This window comes from Zingiber officinale, chromosome 8B (assembly GCF_018446385.1).
Source record: "Zingiber officinale cultivar Zhangliang chromosome 8B, Zo_v1.1, whole genome shotgun sequence".
In the NCBI taxonomy this organism is placed as follows: Eukaryota; Viridiplantae; Streptophyta; class Magnoliopsida; order Zingiberales; family Zingiberaceae; genus Zingiber; species Zingiber officinale.
The window spans coordinates 97,353,588-97,367,372 of NC_056001.1; the positions used below are offsets into that span (position 1 = coordinate 97,353,588).

The 13,785-nt window shown below is 33.6% G+C and overlaps 1 protein-coding gene across 1 annotated transcript; it reads right to left on the reverse strand.

The window, feature by feature from the left end:
- On the reverse strand, positions 1-8,417 carry LOC122015711 (autophagy-related protein 18a-like). The gene is made up of 4 exons (XM_042572730.1): positions 7,339-8,417; positions 6,643-6,844; positions 539-665; positions 1-243 (listed from the first exon to the last, which is right to left on the reverse strand). Exons 1-4 carry the CDS (start codon positions 8,275-8,277, stop codon positions 156-158), a joined length of 1,356 nt encoding a protein of 451 aa, XP_042428664.1. The 5' UTR covers positions 8,278-8,417; the 3' UTR covers positions 1-155.
- Between the last annotated feature and the right edge of the window lie 5,368 nt (positions 8,418-13,785).

Sequence of the window (13,785 nt, forward strand, 5' to 3'; positions counted from 1 at the left end):
TGGAATGGCAAACACACGTAGCCTTATCTTCTAGTATTCACATACAGAAATGTACCAGTGAGGAACTGATGTACATGCCAATACTTTTAATTTATATACAGATTCTATTAAGCCAAAGTTGAAAGCTAGCGATGAAAATCACTGTAAATTATCCATTAGAATGATTCTGACTTTAGGAAGTTATAGCATACCAATTGTGTCATTTCCCCACCCGCCACTGGATCGAATTGGCATCGAAAGAAACTGCAAGGTCCAAGGAACCATATCAAATAAAAAATCCTAATAAATTAAGATCAAATAAGTTGCAACTGCCTTATTTTCATCCCATTCGCTTGTCATTTTTTCCATTTTGTTTTATTCAAATAATCTTTTTTTATTATTCAAACATCATTTAAAATACTAAAATATAATATCTTAAAAAAATTATATACATAAAAAAACTAACGAGTGATCAAATTTAAAAGCACTTCATACACGTTTAGACATTAAATCATAAAATTGTGAATTGATGTACGTAAGAAAAAGAATTAATTCATACCTTCCATCCATACCAAGAATGACAACAGTATTCTTTTGATGACCAAATGCCACAATGTATTGTGTATTTTCATGCAACCGGAATTGTGCCACCGACCATTCGGAATGGAAGTATTTCGGCAATACACCTAAAACAAGGAAACAATTTCAAAATAATGGAAATATTCCTCCAATTTATGCTAGAAAAAACACACACAAAAAACAGATGTTAACTGAGTTCCATAACAGTAGTAATACATAACATGCTAGCACTTCTTTATCTGGATATGAATACATCTATAACAAGCCATATAATCCCACTATTTTATGATCAACTCTATCCATCTCGTAGGGCTGGCAAAATACCTGATCTAATTGATATCCAACCCAACATATCTGACTGTAATTTACTCCAAATTCGTATGTAGCACTAAAATTGTAATAACATCAATCATCAAAACGATGGTGCTACTAAGAAAATTAAAATGTAATTCGAACTAATAAATGGAGTGGCAATAATTATTTAGATTTAACTTAAAAAACTAGAATTTAACTTGTGCTACATTAAGCGGATTCTTTGTATCGATACTAGCAAATATTTTGATGGCGCCGGTCCAGATCGGATCTCTAGCATTTCATTTTGGATATGTTTTTGGAACATTTTCTTTTATCTGAACGGAACAAATTTTGGTCCAAAAGCAATTAGATCACCCCTAACATCTTGTACTGCAATCAAACTGCATTGTATCGGTAATCTTTACCATAAACACTAACATCACATTAATCTTGTTTATCATCTACAAAGCCACATCACCAGCATGTGATTCATGAGAGTTTGCATTTTGTCTCTTAAGATCCCACATATTTATATCAAGGTTCTTATAACGGCTAAGTACTCATTTTTTGTGTGTAAAATAGGGATGTCAATTCGGATGGGTCGGATCATGTTCGGCTCAGATTGGAATTTTTTTAAAAAAAAAAATCCCAACCCAAACCCAGATACAACTCAAAACCCCTAAATCCGAATCCGAATCCGAATCCGACCAACCCGAACCCAAACTCAACCCGAATAACCTGTTTTTTTTTTTTTTTTTTTTTTGACTATTTTCCCTATAATTCTTCACTTTTATCTAATACTCCATCATTATTATACTAACTTTGATATTAATATTCATAAAAGCATCTTAATTTACAAGATAAAATTTGATTTCACCACAAAAAAACTCACTAAACCCTAAATTCGGATCAACCCGAATCCGACCTGAAAATTTTCAACCCCCAACCAAACCCCGAACCCGAAAATTCCCAACCCGAACATAATTTTTTTGGGTCGACTTAGGTCGGGTCGTCAGATTCATTATTGACACCCCTAGTGTAAAACACAAATAGAAAAAAAAAAAAACTGCACGCTTTAAGCATGATAGAAAATGTCACAGTTAATATATGGTACTTGTGGCCTTGTTTGTACCCAATTGCTAAGTAAACTGTATTGTATCTCGAACTGGAGTTTGATTTCCATTCACAAATTAGGCACTTGTTTGTACAAGAAAAAAACAATAGGAACAATATTGAATTAGCATTTTACCACATACCAAAAGAGTAGATACCCAATAAAGCACTTCTGCAAAATTCAGTATAGAGTCAGCCATAAGAACCACTCTCTCAGTTTAACCACACATTGTTGTATATCTTTTCCCCTCAAAATTCAACATAAATTTATCTGGACTACTATGGCATAACAGAATCTTATTATAAAAGGTATTGGCCATTTGGTTGTTAGGATTGTTCGCATATTTGTATTTAAGGATTTGAGGTACATGTGATAGTATGTAACAATGATCTTTTATCAAATAAAAGTCATACAATGCTTTCCAAAAATTTGAGAATTAATCACTAGATAAATTAATCACCAGATGCACCTAGTTTCATAATGCCCATGGTTGGCGGCCGGTGAGAAGCTTCAGTCGCCCCCAGGTTCGGTGTTATCTAGTTCATTATTTTTTTTCCATAAATGTCCATGGACTAGTTTCATAAATGCCCATGGACGCACTACTCTAAAGTAAAAAACCCCAATACCACTATCTTATTTTCACGAGTCATCTCAGCAAATGTGAACTTTAGTCAAGTGCTTAGTCAACTGAGGAAATGCAACAAAGTGACCGGACAAGATTGACATCATTTTTTAAAGATAAAAAATAATTACTTTCACCTATATGAACCTGCACATGTCCAAATTCATACAAGGGCAAAAATGAGTTTGTTAGTGTAGTAGGAGCACACTTGTGCACTCACACAAAAGTTTGTTAAGGTAAAATGATTATTTCAATTTAATGGATCTACACGTCTCAAAATGAAAATTTGAGAGTATAGATGGATTCTTGGGGTCTTTAAGATCATATTGGCGGTCTTATACTTGCATTTTACACTATGGATGCTTATCAAAAACCATTTCACCTTCATGGACATGTATAAGTCAAAATGCAAATGTGAACCCACTAATATGCTGCTAGAGGTCTCAAAAACTCATCAATGCCCTTACACTTTCCGTTTAAATTATGCAGGTCCATTAAAGTGAAATGGTCCATTTCACCTTAATGGAAGCCTGCATGTTAAAAAATAAATTCAAATTACCAGTCTACTATTTTACTCCCAGGATTCCCACAAACTCTATTAGGGTTCCAAAACTCAGAATAAAGAAACACACAGAATTGTATTAAGGTTAACACAAATAATCTGGCAAAGAAACTCTCTCCACCAGCCAAAGCCAAAGCTAATGCTCTCTCCTGAAAATAATCCTTCCCTTCCCCTCTAACTTCCACAAACTTATAACCACACATACTCTAAAACATGCTAACATAACTGTCACAAAGATATAACCGACTCTAAAACATAAATTATCGCTATATATTAATTCTAATCAGGCCCCTTTTTTGTTTTGTCCCTCCTGGAATATACAAGTCATGTTTTGGACTTGTTTCACCCATGATACAGCACCAAGTCCACATTTGGAACTCGGTTCCTATCAAACTCATTCATGTCCTCATATCTGAATTTGAACATGTAGGTTCATCTAGGTGAAAATGATTGTCTTACAAAAATTGATGTTAATCTTATCTAGTAGAACAAATTGTACTTGACATGTGCTAAAATGGCCCATGAAATGAGGTCAGTTATTTTAGACTTTATGTGGAACCGCCACATCAACGGCCCCCCAAAGAGAAGTGTGTCAGTTGAGCACTTACAAAACTAGGTGAGCAACAGTCAATTCCTTAAACTTAATATGAACATATGGTAGAGTAATTTTTCTAGGTTAGGATTTGTAAACAATCTCCAATTGGTCGTCTGAAAATTTTGATGTGGCCTCCCTTCATCTATGCTCTCTTGACCCTCTCCTGCTCTAGTACCTTGCATCGGCAACACCAAACTGCTTCTACAAGCCACCATATTTATGGTTTGAGGACCAAGAAGTTCTACCACATAAAACCTTCCATTTCCACCTAGTCTCTATGAACATTGTACCTTACTGCTCCACTACAAGGACCATCAAACACTGCAATGCCCCCTCCATCACAGCCTTCATCCTCAGATCATCCTTCTCTTGATAGGGCTACCCCTGGCCAACGCTATCTTCTCCTCTAGTGACGTTGGTGAGTGATTCATCATCCCAATAGCCATATATTCCTTTGTTATCCGAAATTTGCCTTTGCCTTCTCCAGCCAAGAGATCCAACCTTCTCCAAACCAACAGTACAAGCATTTCTTAGCCAGCACTGTACTAATCTTCCCTTTTCCAACCACACTCCATCTCAGTGCCTCCATCTCCTGTCAAGTTCTTTCACCTCTCCCTTGTACAGATTAAAAGCAAAACCTTTGTTGTTCGCCAAGCTACTAGTTTGATCACCTCTTCTTCTCCAAACTAGGCAAATCTGAGCACAATCAGAGCTTCCTTACCTTTGTCAGATGACAGTATAAATTCATCACGAGTCTAGGCAGCCAAGAAATAAGTCTATGATTTCCCAACTGGTCTTCTTGCGATTTCTCGTCCTAATTTTTTCATGATTTCCTGACTGTGGGCAGTATTTTGTCAAGTCTTCTTCTCCATGATACTTATATGTGATGCTTCTCTTCAGTGATGCATGTGCTACTAACCCAGTCCGTTTACCCTTTTCCATCTTTAGTATTCCCTAGGGTTGTAAATAAACTAAACGTTCATGAACAAGATTGGTGTTCGGCCTGATAAGAGCTTGTTTATGTTCATTCAATACACACGAAATCAATTAAATAAATAAGATTAAACAACTTGTTAAATTAAACAAACAAGCTTAAATACATGTGTTCAACTCATTAATATTCATGAACAACGCTCGTGAATAATGTTCGTGAACCATGTTTATTAATAAAACTCTTATCAACATGCTACATAAACAAAAAAAAAAACTTTAAAATGTACAAACAAGTTTAAATTATCAAGCTCAATAACCAATCAAACGAGTAAAAGTTTCAAACAATCAAATAAATTTGAATTAAGAGCTTAATAACATCTAAATGAACCAAGCTCAAGCCAAGCTTGAATTGAGAGCTCGATAACATCTAAACGAACCAAACACTTGTAAAAAATAAACCAAGTCAAGCTTGAATAATTATTTCAAAGGCTTGGTTCATTTTAGGCTCAGCTTGGCTTGACTCGATTAACTTATCAAATATAAGATTGAATACTTCAAAAGCTTGGTTCGGCTTGGCTTGTTTACCGCCCTAGTATTCCCTTCTTCTATATTTGTTGTCCATCTTCTCCTAGATCCTACTTCATTCTCTATCACCCTAGGACCCTCTTCGAATGCCTTTTCTATCAATCTGTTGATGCGTGTGCTGCCAGACAAAGAAGTTCACTTGAGACATTTATTCCTCAAGGACTATTTCATACTTTTAATTGACTCCATGAACATCATTGAATCATTTCCTTCTCCTCCTTGATTTAGTTTTGAGATCAAGGCATCACCTACACACTCTATCAAGTAGTTCAAAGGCTTTGTTTAGTCTTTTTCTGTTTGTGAAAACTTTTCACTTTAGTCTTTACTTGACAAACCAGGAATAGATAGTTTACTCCAGAGGAGTGTTAAGGGACTAGGATACCACATCAATATGTCCTATAATAATGGCATTTTATCAAGCAAAAGCTATACACTATCCTTCCTTTCCTTAACACATACAATTATGTCTCTTCTTCATTAGTCTTGTCCTCAATGGTATAGCATGGTATGCTATAATCAAATTAACCTCTCGTCTCACTGTCTGACCATCATGCATCGTTTTCCCTTCATTTACAATTTGGAATAAAATATAGGCCAAAGCATTAACTTGGCAACAAGAAGAACCATAATTTATTACAGAACCACAATATTTCAAGTAACCTGACATCCTTTGGATCTCGACAAAGAGCTAAGGAAGTTTCTCTCCAAATTAATATCCTGCTGACAATCAGTGAATTATTCGATATGCGAGTTGATATATACTCAGCAGCTGGCTTACGCACAGTACAGATCTCTGCTATTTTGAAATGATTGTTGCCTAACGGAGGACTTAGGGCATTGTAGATATTCCAAATCATGGAGAAGTAGCAATCAAACAATCAGTCAAAATTGCCAGATGATTTCTTTGCCAGAATCAAGTTAGCACAAGGGATGCTTGTGGTATGCAAATAACTGAAAAACTTGAACTAATGTTTGTGGCAAATATTATGAAGGAAGAGATAGAATCATTTGAAAGGAGTCATGCAATGAATCTGCATAGTTTTTCCTTTTGACTGTACTGGATTACTGTTCTGCTGAATAGATATATTAAAACCTGAAATTTAGGCTGTTTTCCCTTGGGCAGAAAAGGGGGGAAGGAAAGATCCTTCTGCTTCCTTTTATGCCTGTTAGCTAATTGATCACACTACTTTCTATTTGATGGATAATCTTTAAAATCACAAACTAAATAACAATAAAAAAGGCTAGCACCTATAATGTTATTTGTATGGAGATGGCTTCCTAACTAGAGGCATCAAACTGCTACAATATCAAATTTATCTTTAAATAATAGGGTAATAAATGGTTAATCTGGTAGGAAATAACTACTACAGGCAGCTCACCTTTGATGAAAGAAAGATGAGAACTTTGTGTTGGTGCATTTGGATCTGATGCAGGGCGAGGTTTATCATTTGCTGTCAATCCAAGATTAACCTTGAGGCTGAAAACATGAACAGTTCCCTTGTCGCTTGAGACAGCTAACCACTGCATGTCAGAAGAGAAAGCCAAACTGTATATCTCTGCTCTATCAGCACCTCTTCTTACCTAATTAACCAAGAAATAAGAAGACCATTAAAAAGAATAAGTGGAGAAGGAGTGAATGAGATGAATAACCAAACATGACATGCATGAATGAGCTCCCAAAACAAGCAAAATAAGAATCCTGAGGACATGGTTGAGGATGAAGAGTTTAGAATAAAATTTCAAAAAACACATGCAAGCAGTATGCACTCAACCTATTGCATATCACATATGTGATATGCAGGAGCACATGCTGTCAGTATTAAAATATTTAAAAATACTTATATTGATGATATCTAAAATATTTATAATTGCAAAACAACTATTTAACATTAACAATATACAAGCCACCAAATAAAGTGGCGTAAGGTTTAAAGTCGATTTAATATATAAATGAGAAAATTCTATATTGGAGTCATTGTCTCTTATTGTATTTAGACAAAGAAATTGAAGGCAAACAATAGAATAGATTTCAGAGATTCATATAAATGAGAAGTTAATCCGATGTAAGTTCTTACTTCTTGAAGGAGAGTACCATCAATTGTGCTAAATATCCTAATAAGCGTGCCCTTAGAGCTTGAAGTTGCAATCAATCTTCCATCCTGCGACAGAGCAAAACAAGCTATTCTTGAATCGTGTGCCATAATGAACTTCGTTCGCCTCGCCCCATAGTGCTCCACCCTGACCTGCCCCTTCTGACCACCTGGGCAGACAAGCACAAGCGACCCCTGTTGCTGTGAAACAGCGCACAGCCCCTTGGGATTGGGCACAGTCTCAATCTGATGCATCAATTTAAGGTCCGCGAAATTATAGACGAATATCTTGTTGTCGAGCACCACAATAATCTTGTCCCTCCGGAGCCGGACGGCACGGACCTCCGACCGGAAAGAAAGCTCTCCGATGCACCGGCTCTGGTGATCATCCCAGATCATGACCTTAGTAGGCGGGTAGTTTGGGTTCGGCCCGCCGCCAATGACGGCGAGGATGTTGCACCGAAAAAGCATCTCAACCACGCCGATGCCCCTACCATCAAAGTCCCTGCGGAAGATCTCTCGGAAAGGGTCACAGTTATAGATCCGGAACCCCCTATCGGTGCCGACGGCGAAGCATCCATGATCCTGGTTAAAAGACAAGTGGAGAACCGATATCGCATCCGCGGCATCGCTTTCTGCTACCCTAGGCGGCGAGGAGGACGAAGCCGCGGGGACCGGATGCGGCGGGAGCGGGGCTGCGGAGGCCAAATCCTCGGAAGATTCATCATCTTTCATGGAATTTCCTGCGTGGGGCTCCTCCTCCGCGTGGTCGACCACCGGGGGCGGGAAGGGATTGGGATCGTCCGCCAGAGAAGGGGCTAGCGAAGACGAATCGGGGTCAGCTACGGGATTCGGCCATGGGATAGAAGCAACAGAGGAGGTGGTGGAGGAAGGCGGAGGAGGAGGGATCGAGAGGGCGGCCATGGACGGAAGGACGCAGAAGAGGAGAGAGAGAGATCGGAAATTTCCGCGGAATTGGAAGGGCAAAAATGGCCGATGGGCGATAAAAAGCCGGTGCAGCGAAACAGGCAGGAGAGACAGGGAGCGGGGAGGCGAACTTACTAGCGCAAGCCCTGACGGGAGTCATTATTATAAATACGGTTATGCCCCTGCCGGCTATCGGTTTGTTAGCCAGCCCATTACGGGAATCATCGTCACCGCCTTCAGAATTTAATTTTAATTATTATTATTTTTTATATTTTTGGTATTTTTTATTAATTTAATATTGTTAAGTTTATTTTTTGAATTTGTTGATTTAAAAATTAAATAAATATACGTTGCTTTGAGAGAAAGAAGCATATCTTTTCGTGGATAATCGGGGAGCTAAAGAAGGGTATTTTGGATTCTTGACAGGGACGATTCGATTGGATGGTTTTTTTTTTTTTTTCCTTTTTTAAAGAATTTTCGGGGTTTGATTTTTGTCTCTCAATTGCGTTTCTAGATGGTTCTCTAACAATTTTTTAAAAAACATATTTTTTTTAAAAAAAAAATATCGCGCGGATCTTAATCTTAAGCTAATATATTTTTTTTATCTGAATCAGAAGTATATATATATATAATTTTATTTTTTTTAATAAACTGATGTTTCTTATCGTCGGTTTTGAAATAGAATGCTCCTTAATAAAAATAAAATAAAATAGCGCCCATTATTATTTTTTATTATAAAAATATAGTTACCTTACAGCTAATATATTTTTAAAAAGTTGAAAATTTAAAATAAACGGATGAGAGTTGGTTGTTTCAAAAGAATCCAATCTACTAAGACCCGCATCCGCATTCTGGCCTGGCCTTTATATCATTTGTGGGTACGCGTCGCTAATTCTTCATTTTTGGAAGTCAAAGAACGCCTAACGCGATCTAAGTTTAACTTAAGTCTAGATTCAAAGATATTGATGTGGCAGAGATGGTCGGCACCATGTGAAATGGTCAAGTCAACAGTTAAGTTGAGCAGGAAGTTAAGTCAAACTGAACTTGAATCGGATCAAACTGAATTAGAATCAGGTTAGACTGAACTTGGGTCAGGTCGAGCCCATTATAAGACCTCAAGTCAAATCCGTCAGAGTTACATCCAAGTTTGGTTCGTCTCAATTTAGAACTCCAATTAGGCACAGCAGTTATTGAAACGCCCATCGTCGAGAAGCATGTCTCTTGATGAGAGAGAAAAAATGTGTATCATTAGGGAATAAGGTTATCCATTCACTCACTATTTAAAACAATTTCATTATTCTTAACTCTCCTTGCTATTCATTTTCACTTTTAGTTCTCTTCATTTGCTCCTCGAGATCTTACTTGAGCGTAAAATATTACCACGATTTGCGTTGACCCCCTTGTAAAATCCTCTTCGAGTCTCTCCAAGCCTCTGCATGAAGATTTCTTTAAAGTCCCACATGAAGGAAGTCAAGGAAGTCAGACCTAAAGGAAACTCCTCCCTAAAAGGAAGTCGGCATGTTAAAGATAATGGTGCAATCAAAGATAATGCTGCAATCAATTTATAAGGTTTCAATATTTGATTTAAAAATACCTATATCAATTATTTTAAAAAATTGTATGATAATTTAATTAATTATAAAATTATTCCGGTATAGTATATGATAATCTAGATCTGTTAATTCAAATTTAATGAACAATTCAGAACTAATAAATAATCTAGGTTCTGTTCAAGCCAATCAAGGCCTTGATCAGATTGACATTAACCTTAACTTGGTCAAATAAACATTAACCAAATCAATTCCAACAATTTAATTAATTCATCAAATTTGAATTTGAATTTAAATAAATTAATTAATAAAGATCTTAAAAATTCAAATAATAATAATAATAATTAAAATAATAATTCAAACTTAAATAGATAAAAAAATTCAAATGATAAAAATGACGAAGTTAATATAAATTTAGATAAAATTAATAAATTTTTTAATAAAACATTTGATAATATAGATAATGTCAATTTAAAAATTTCTATCTAAAACAAAAATAATTTAATAAATCAAAATTTAAATCTTAAGGATAAATCTATAGATAAAATTAATTGATAAAATCAAAATTAAATTATAGAAATTTAAAATTAATAAAAAGTTAAACACTAAAGATGAAAACTTAAACCCAACAAATTTAATTAATTCAAAATTAATAAAAATTTAAACAATCTCTTAAAGATAACTTAACCAATTTAAAAAATTTAAAATTAATAAAAAGTTAAATATTAAAAAAATCTCTTAAAGAGAGATAATTTAACTAATTTAATTAATTCAAACTTAAATTAAAAATTAAAATTGAACTTCAAAATTAAATTAAAATTTAAAACATTAATTAAACTTAATAAAACCAAGAATATATAATTCAAAAGGAGGCATCAACCTAATTGGTACCTCCAAAACAATACTTTACCCATTAAACATAATTAGGACTAGAACAATTAAGGACAAAAGTTAAATTGATAAACGGTACTAGAAAAGTTTGGAATGATAATAAGTTAGGGAAGCTCTGTCTTAGTGGAACTAATTGAATCTATACTTTACTAATCCTAATTAGTTAGATCAAAGTTTTATAATAAGTTTTTTGGGCGGGACTATTTGAAAATTCTTGAAGCATATAGTTACTTTAATGATGTCTGTATGGCTCACAATAACCTAAAAATTTATTCAAAGAATGCATGATTGGTTAACCAAAAGTTAAACTTGAACCTAACACATGTTAAATTAAAATCCCAAAATTCAACTTAAATCAATTCACAAAATTATAAGATTCTCATGATTGAAAATATTGATCGAGAGAGATAAATAAGTATTAAATTAAATTAAATTAGTATTAAATTAAAATGAAATAAGATTAAATTAACTTAAAATTAAATTAAATTAAATTTAAAATAAAAAAAATAAAAATAAAAATAAATTTAAAATTTAAACTTAAACTTAAAATTTTAAATTAAATCCTAAATAATAATCCACTTTAACTTTAAAATTAAGTTTATTAAACATTAAAAATTACATTAAAACTTAAAATTAAAATAGAATTAAACATAAAAGTTAATTAACATATTACGTTAATATTATTTTAAAAATTCTTTTACAAATAAAGATTTTTTTAAACATCCTTTAAAAATATTTTAAAAATTCTTTTAAACATCATTTATTTTTTTTAAAAAAAAAATTTTTAAATCCTTTAAAAATATTTTAAAAACTTATTTTAAACATCCTTTAAAAAAAATTAATTTTTAAAAAAATCCTTTAAAAATCATTTAAAAATTATTTTTAAAAAAATCCTTTAAAATTAGTTTTAAAATTACGTTAAAAATTATTTTTAAAATATCCCTTTAAAAAATATTTTTAAAATTGCTTTTAAAGCATTTTAAAAATTATTTTAAAAATCCTTTAAAATTATTTTAAAATATTTTTAAAATTATTTAAAACAAATCCTTTAAACATATTTTAAAATTTCTTTTAAAATTTCTTTTAAAACACTTTAAAAATATATTTTCTCTAAAAATTATTTTAAAAATCCTTTAAAAATATGTTCCCACTAAGGGTGCGTTTGGTTCAAGTTATGGTATATAACCTTAGTTATATGATTACCAAATAATCACATAACCAAGGTTATAGGGAATAAAACATAACCATTGGTTGTTTGATTCAATTTAGATAATCTAGTAAAATCTCGTTTGTTTGGAGGTTTTAGTACATAACCTAATGTGATATATTACCATATTACCCCTTGATTTAATAATGCTAATATTATATTATTAATAGTGATATATATATGTTATATTCCTTTTGATACGCTGTCATAATAAGTGGGCCCATTTTTTAAATATAAAAACTATAACAATTTCCACAAAATTGCCCCCGGAGGTACAAATAAATCCAAACAAGAACAAGAACCTAATTCATCCAAGTTCAATCCAAACAAAAAGATACATCCAAGTTCAATCCAAACAAAAAGATACATTCAAGTTCAATCCAAAGTATATCAAAACATAAGTACCAAGAACCTAATTCAAATATTTAATTCATTTTGGATGGATCTCATTGAGCTGCTTTATCACATAATTTCTCCTAAATGCCTTTGGCAATGCAAAGAAATTGTCAATCTTGTGTTCATCCTTGAGAATATGCTCTTCGACATCCATAATTTCTTGCTCAGAGAATTCAGAAAGTTCTATTAGCTCATCATATATCTTCATTTTCCTATCACCACTCTCGGTTTGTTTCTTGAAGTATGTGGAAATTCCCTTCATCTTCTCATTAGTCTCAGTAACAGCAATAACATACTTGTGAATCTCTCCCACCAAGTCATCTAAAGCATCATCAGCCTTTCCTTTTCTCTTTTTAGTGGTTGGCTTCTTGTTTGATGGACAAATTGATGAATCCAGAGTCTCAGATTTCCTTATTGCTTGGTTGGCATCATTAGATTCTTCACCTTTGTAACATTCAGCAAATATTTCTGTATTAGACGTGTCGACCTCTTCATCGCATAAATTTATCTCTTCTACTGCATCAGCAGGGGTTTCTGCATTAGCTCCTGTGGCATGATCTTTCCCCCACACAAATATCAAGTCATCAAGGTGGGGGAACTCTTTGTTCCTTAACCCAATAGCAGCTGGATGACTCTAAATTAAAAACATATCATTAGCAAAAAAAAAAAACCCACAGTTATCAAAAAAATGGAAATACACAAAGTAGAAAAATTTACCTTAACCCAATCATCAAAGACATCTTTTGTTGAAGTAATATACTTCTCAACATCGTTCCACCCAAATCCACTACTATGATTCAACATCTCGGTGATAGCATGAAACTGTCTCTTTAGTAGCTTGTATCTTGACTCAATATGAGGAGTAGCCTTCAAACTACTTGATGGCAATTTAGCAGCCATGAGTTTCTCCAAATGCACCAAGTACCCAGTTCGAAAACCATTCTCACTCTTCCAAGCTAAATCTTTACTCAACTCAACAAGGCAATCAACCAATGCAGCATCCTCTTGTTTTGTCCATAAGCGTTTGGTACTTTGAGTTTTTCTTTTGATCTTCGGTGGCATTGAACTTTCTACGTTTTCAACTACATTTGGCATATTTTGGCTCTTTCCTTCCATTGAAAACTGAAATTAAACCATTCAAATAACAAATTGTTCTTGCACAAATCATAATCAAATTGTTCAAATGAATAATACACAAAATGCATAAACAATCATATTGTTCAAATGATTCAAATGGATAATAACCCCAAATACAACATAATTAAAAAGTTCAGTACATGGAAATGAAACCTAAATTTTAATAAAGAACATTAAATTTAATTAATTGATGACTGCCAGCTCGTGAACATGTCATCTGCAAGCTTGTCTCTCCATTCAGTCCAAGCAGAACTGGTCTCACAATGCCTAATCAGATCATCATCATCATCATCATCATCACCACCACCACCACCACCATTTTCA

Bases quoted from the DNA above. Each gene is read 5' to 3' on its own strand.
- LOC122015711 (XM_042572730.1), bottom strand. From the start codon at position 8,277: ATGGCCGCCCTCTCGATCCCTCCTCCTCCGCCTTCCTCCACCACCTCC. The intron at 666-6,642 runs GTGAGCTGCCTG...TCCTTGTTTTAG, and splicing joins TCATCTTTCTTTCATCAAAG to GTGTATTGCCGAAATACTTC. The intron at 244-538 runs GTATGAATTAAT...TGGACCTTGCAG, and splicing joins ATTCTTGGTATGGATGGAAG to TTTCTTTCGATGCCAATTCG.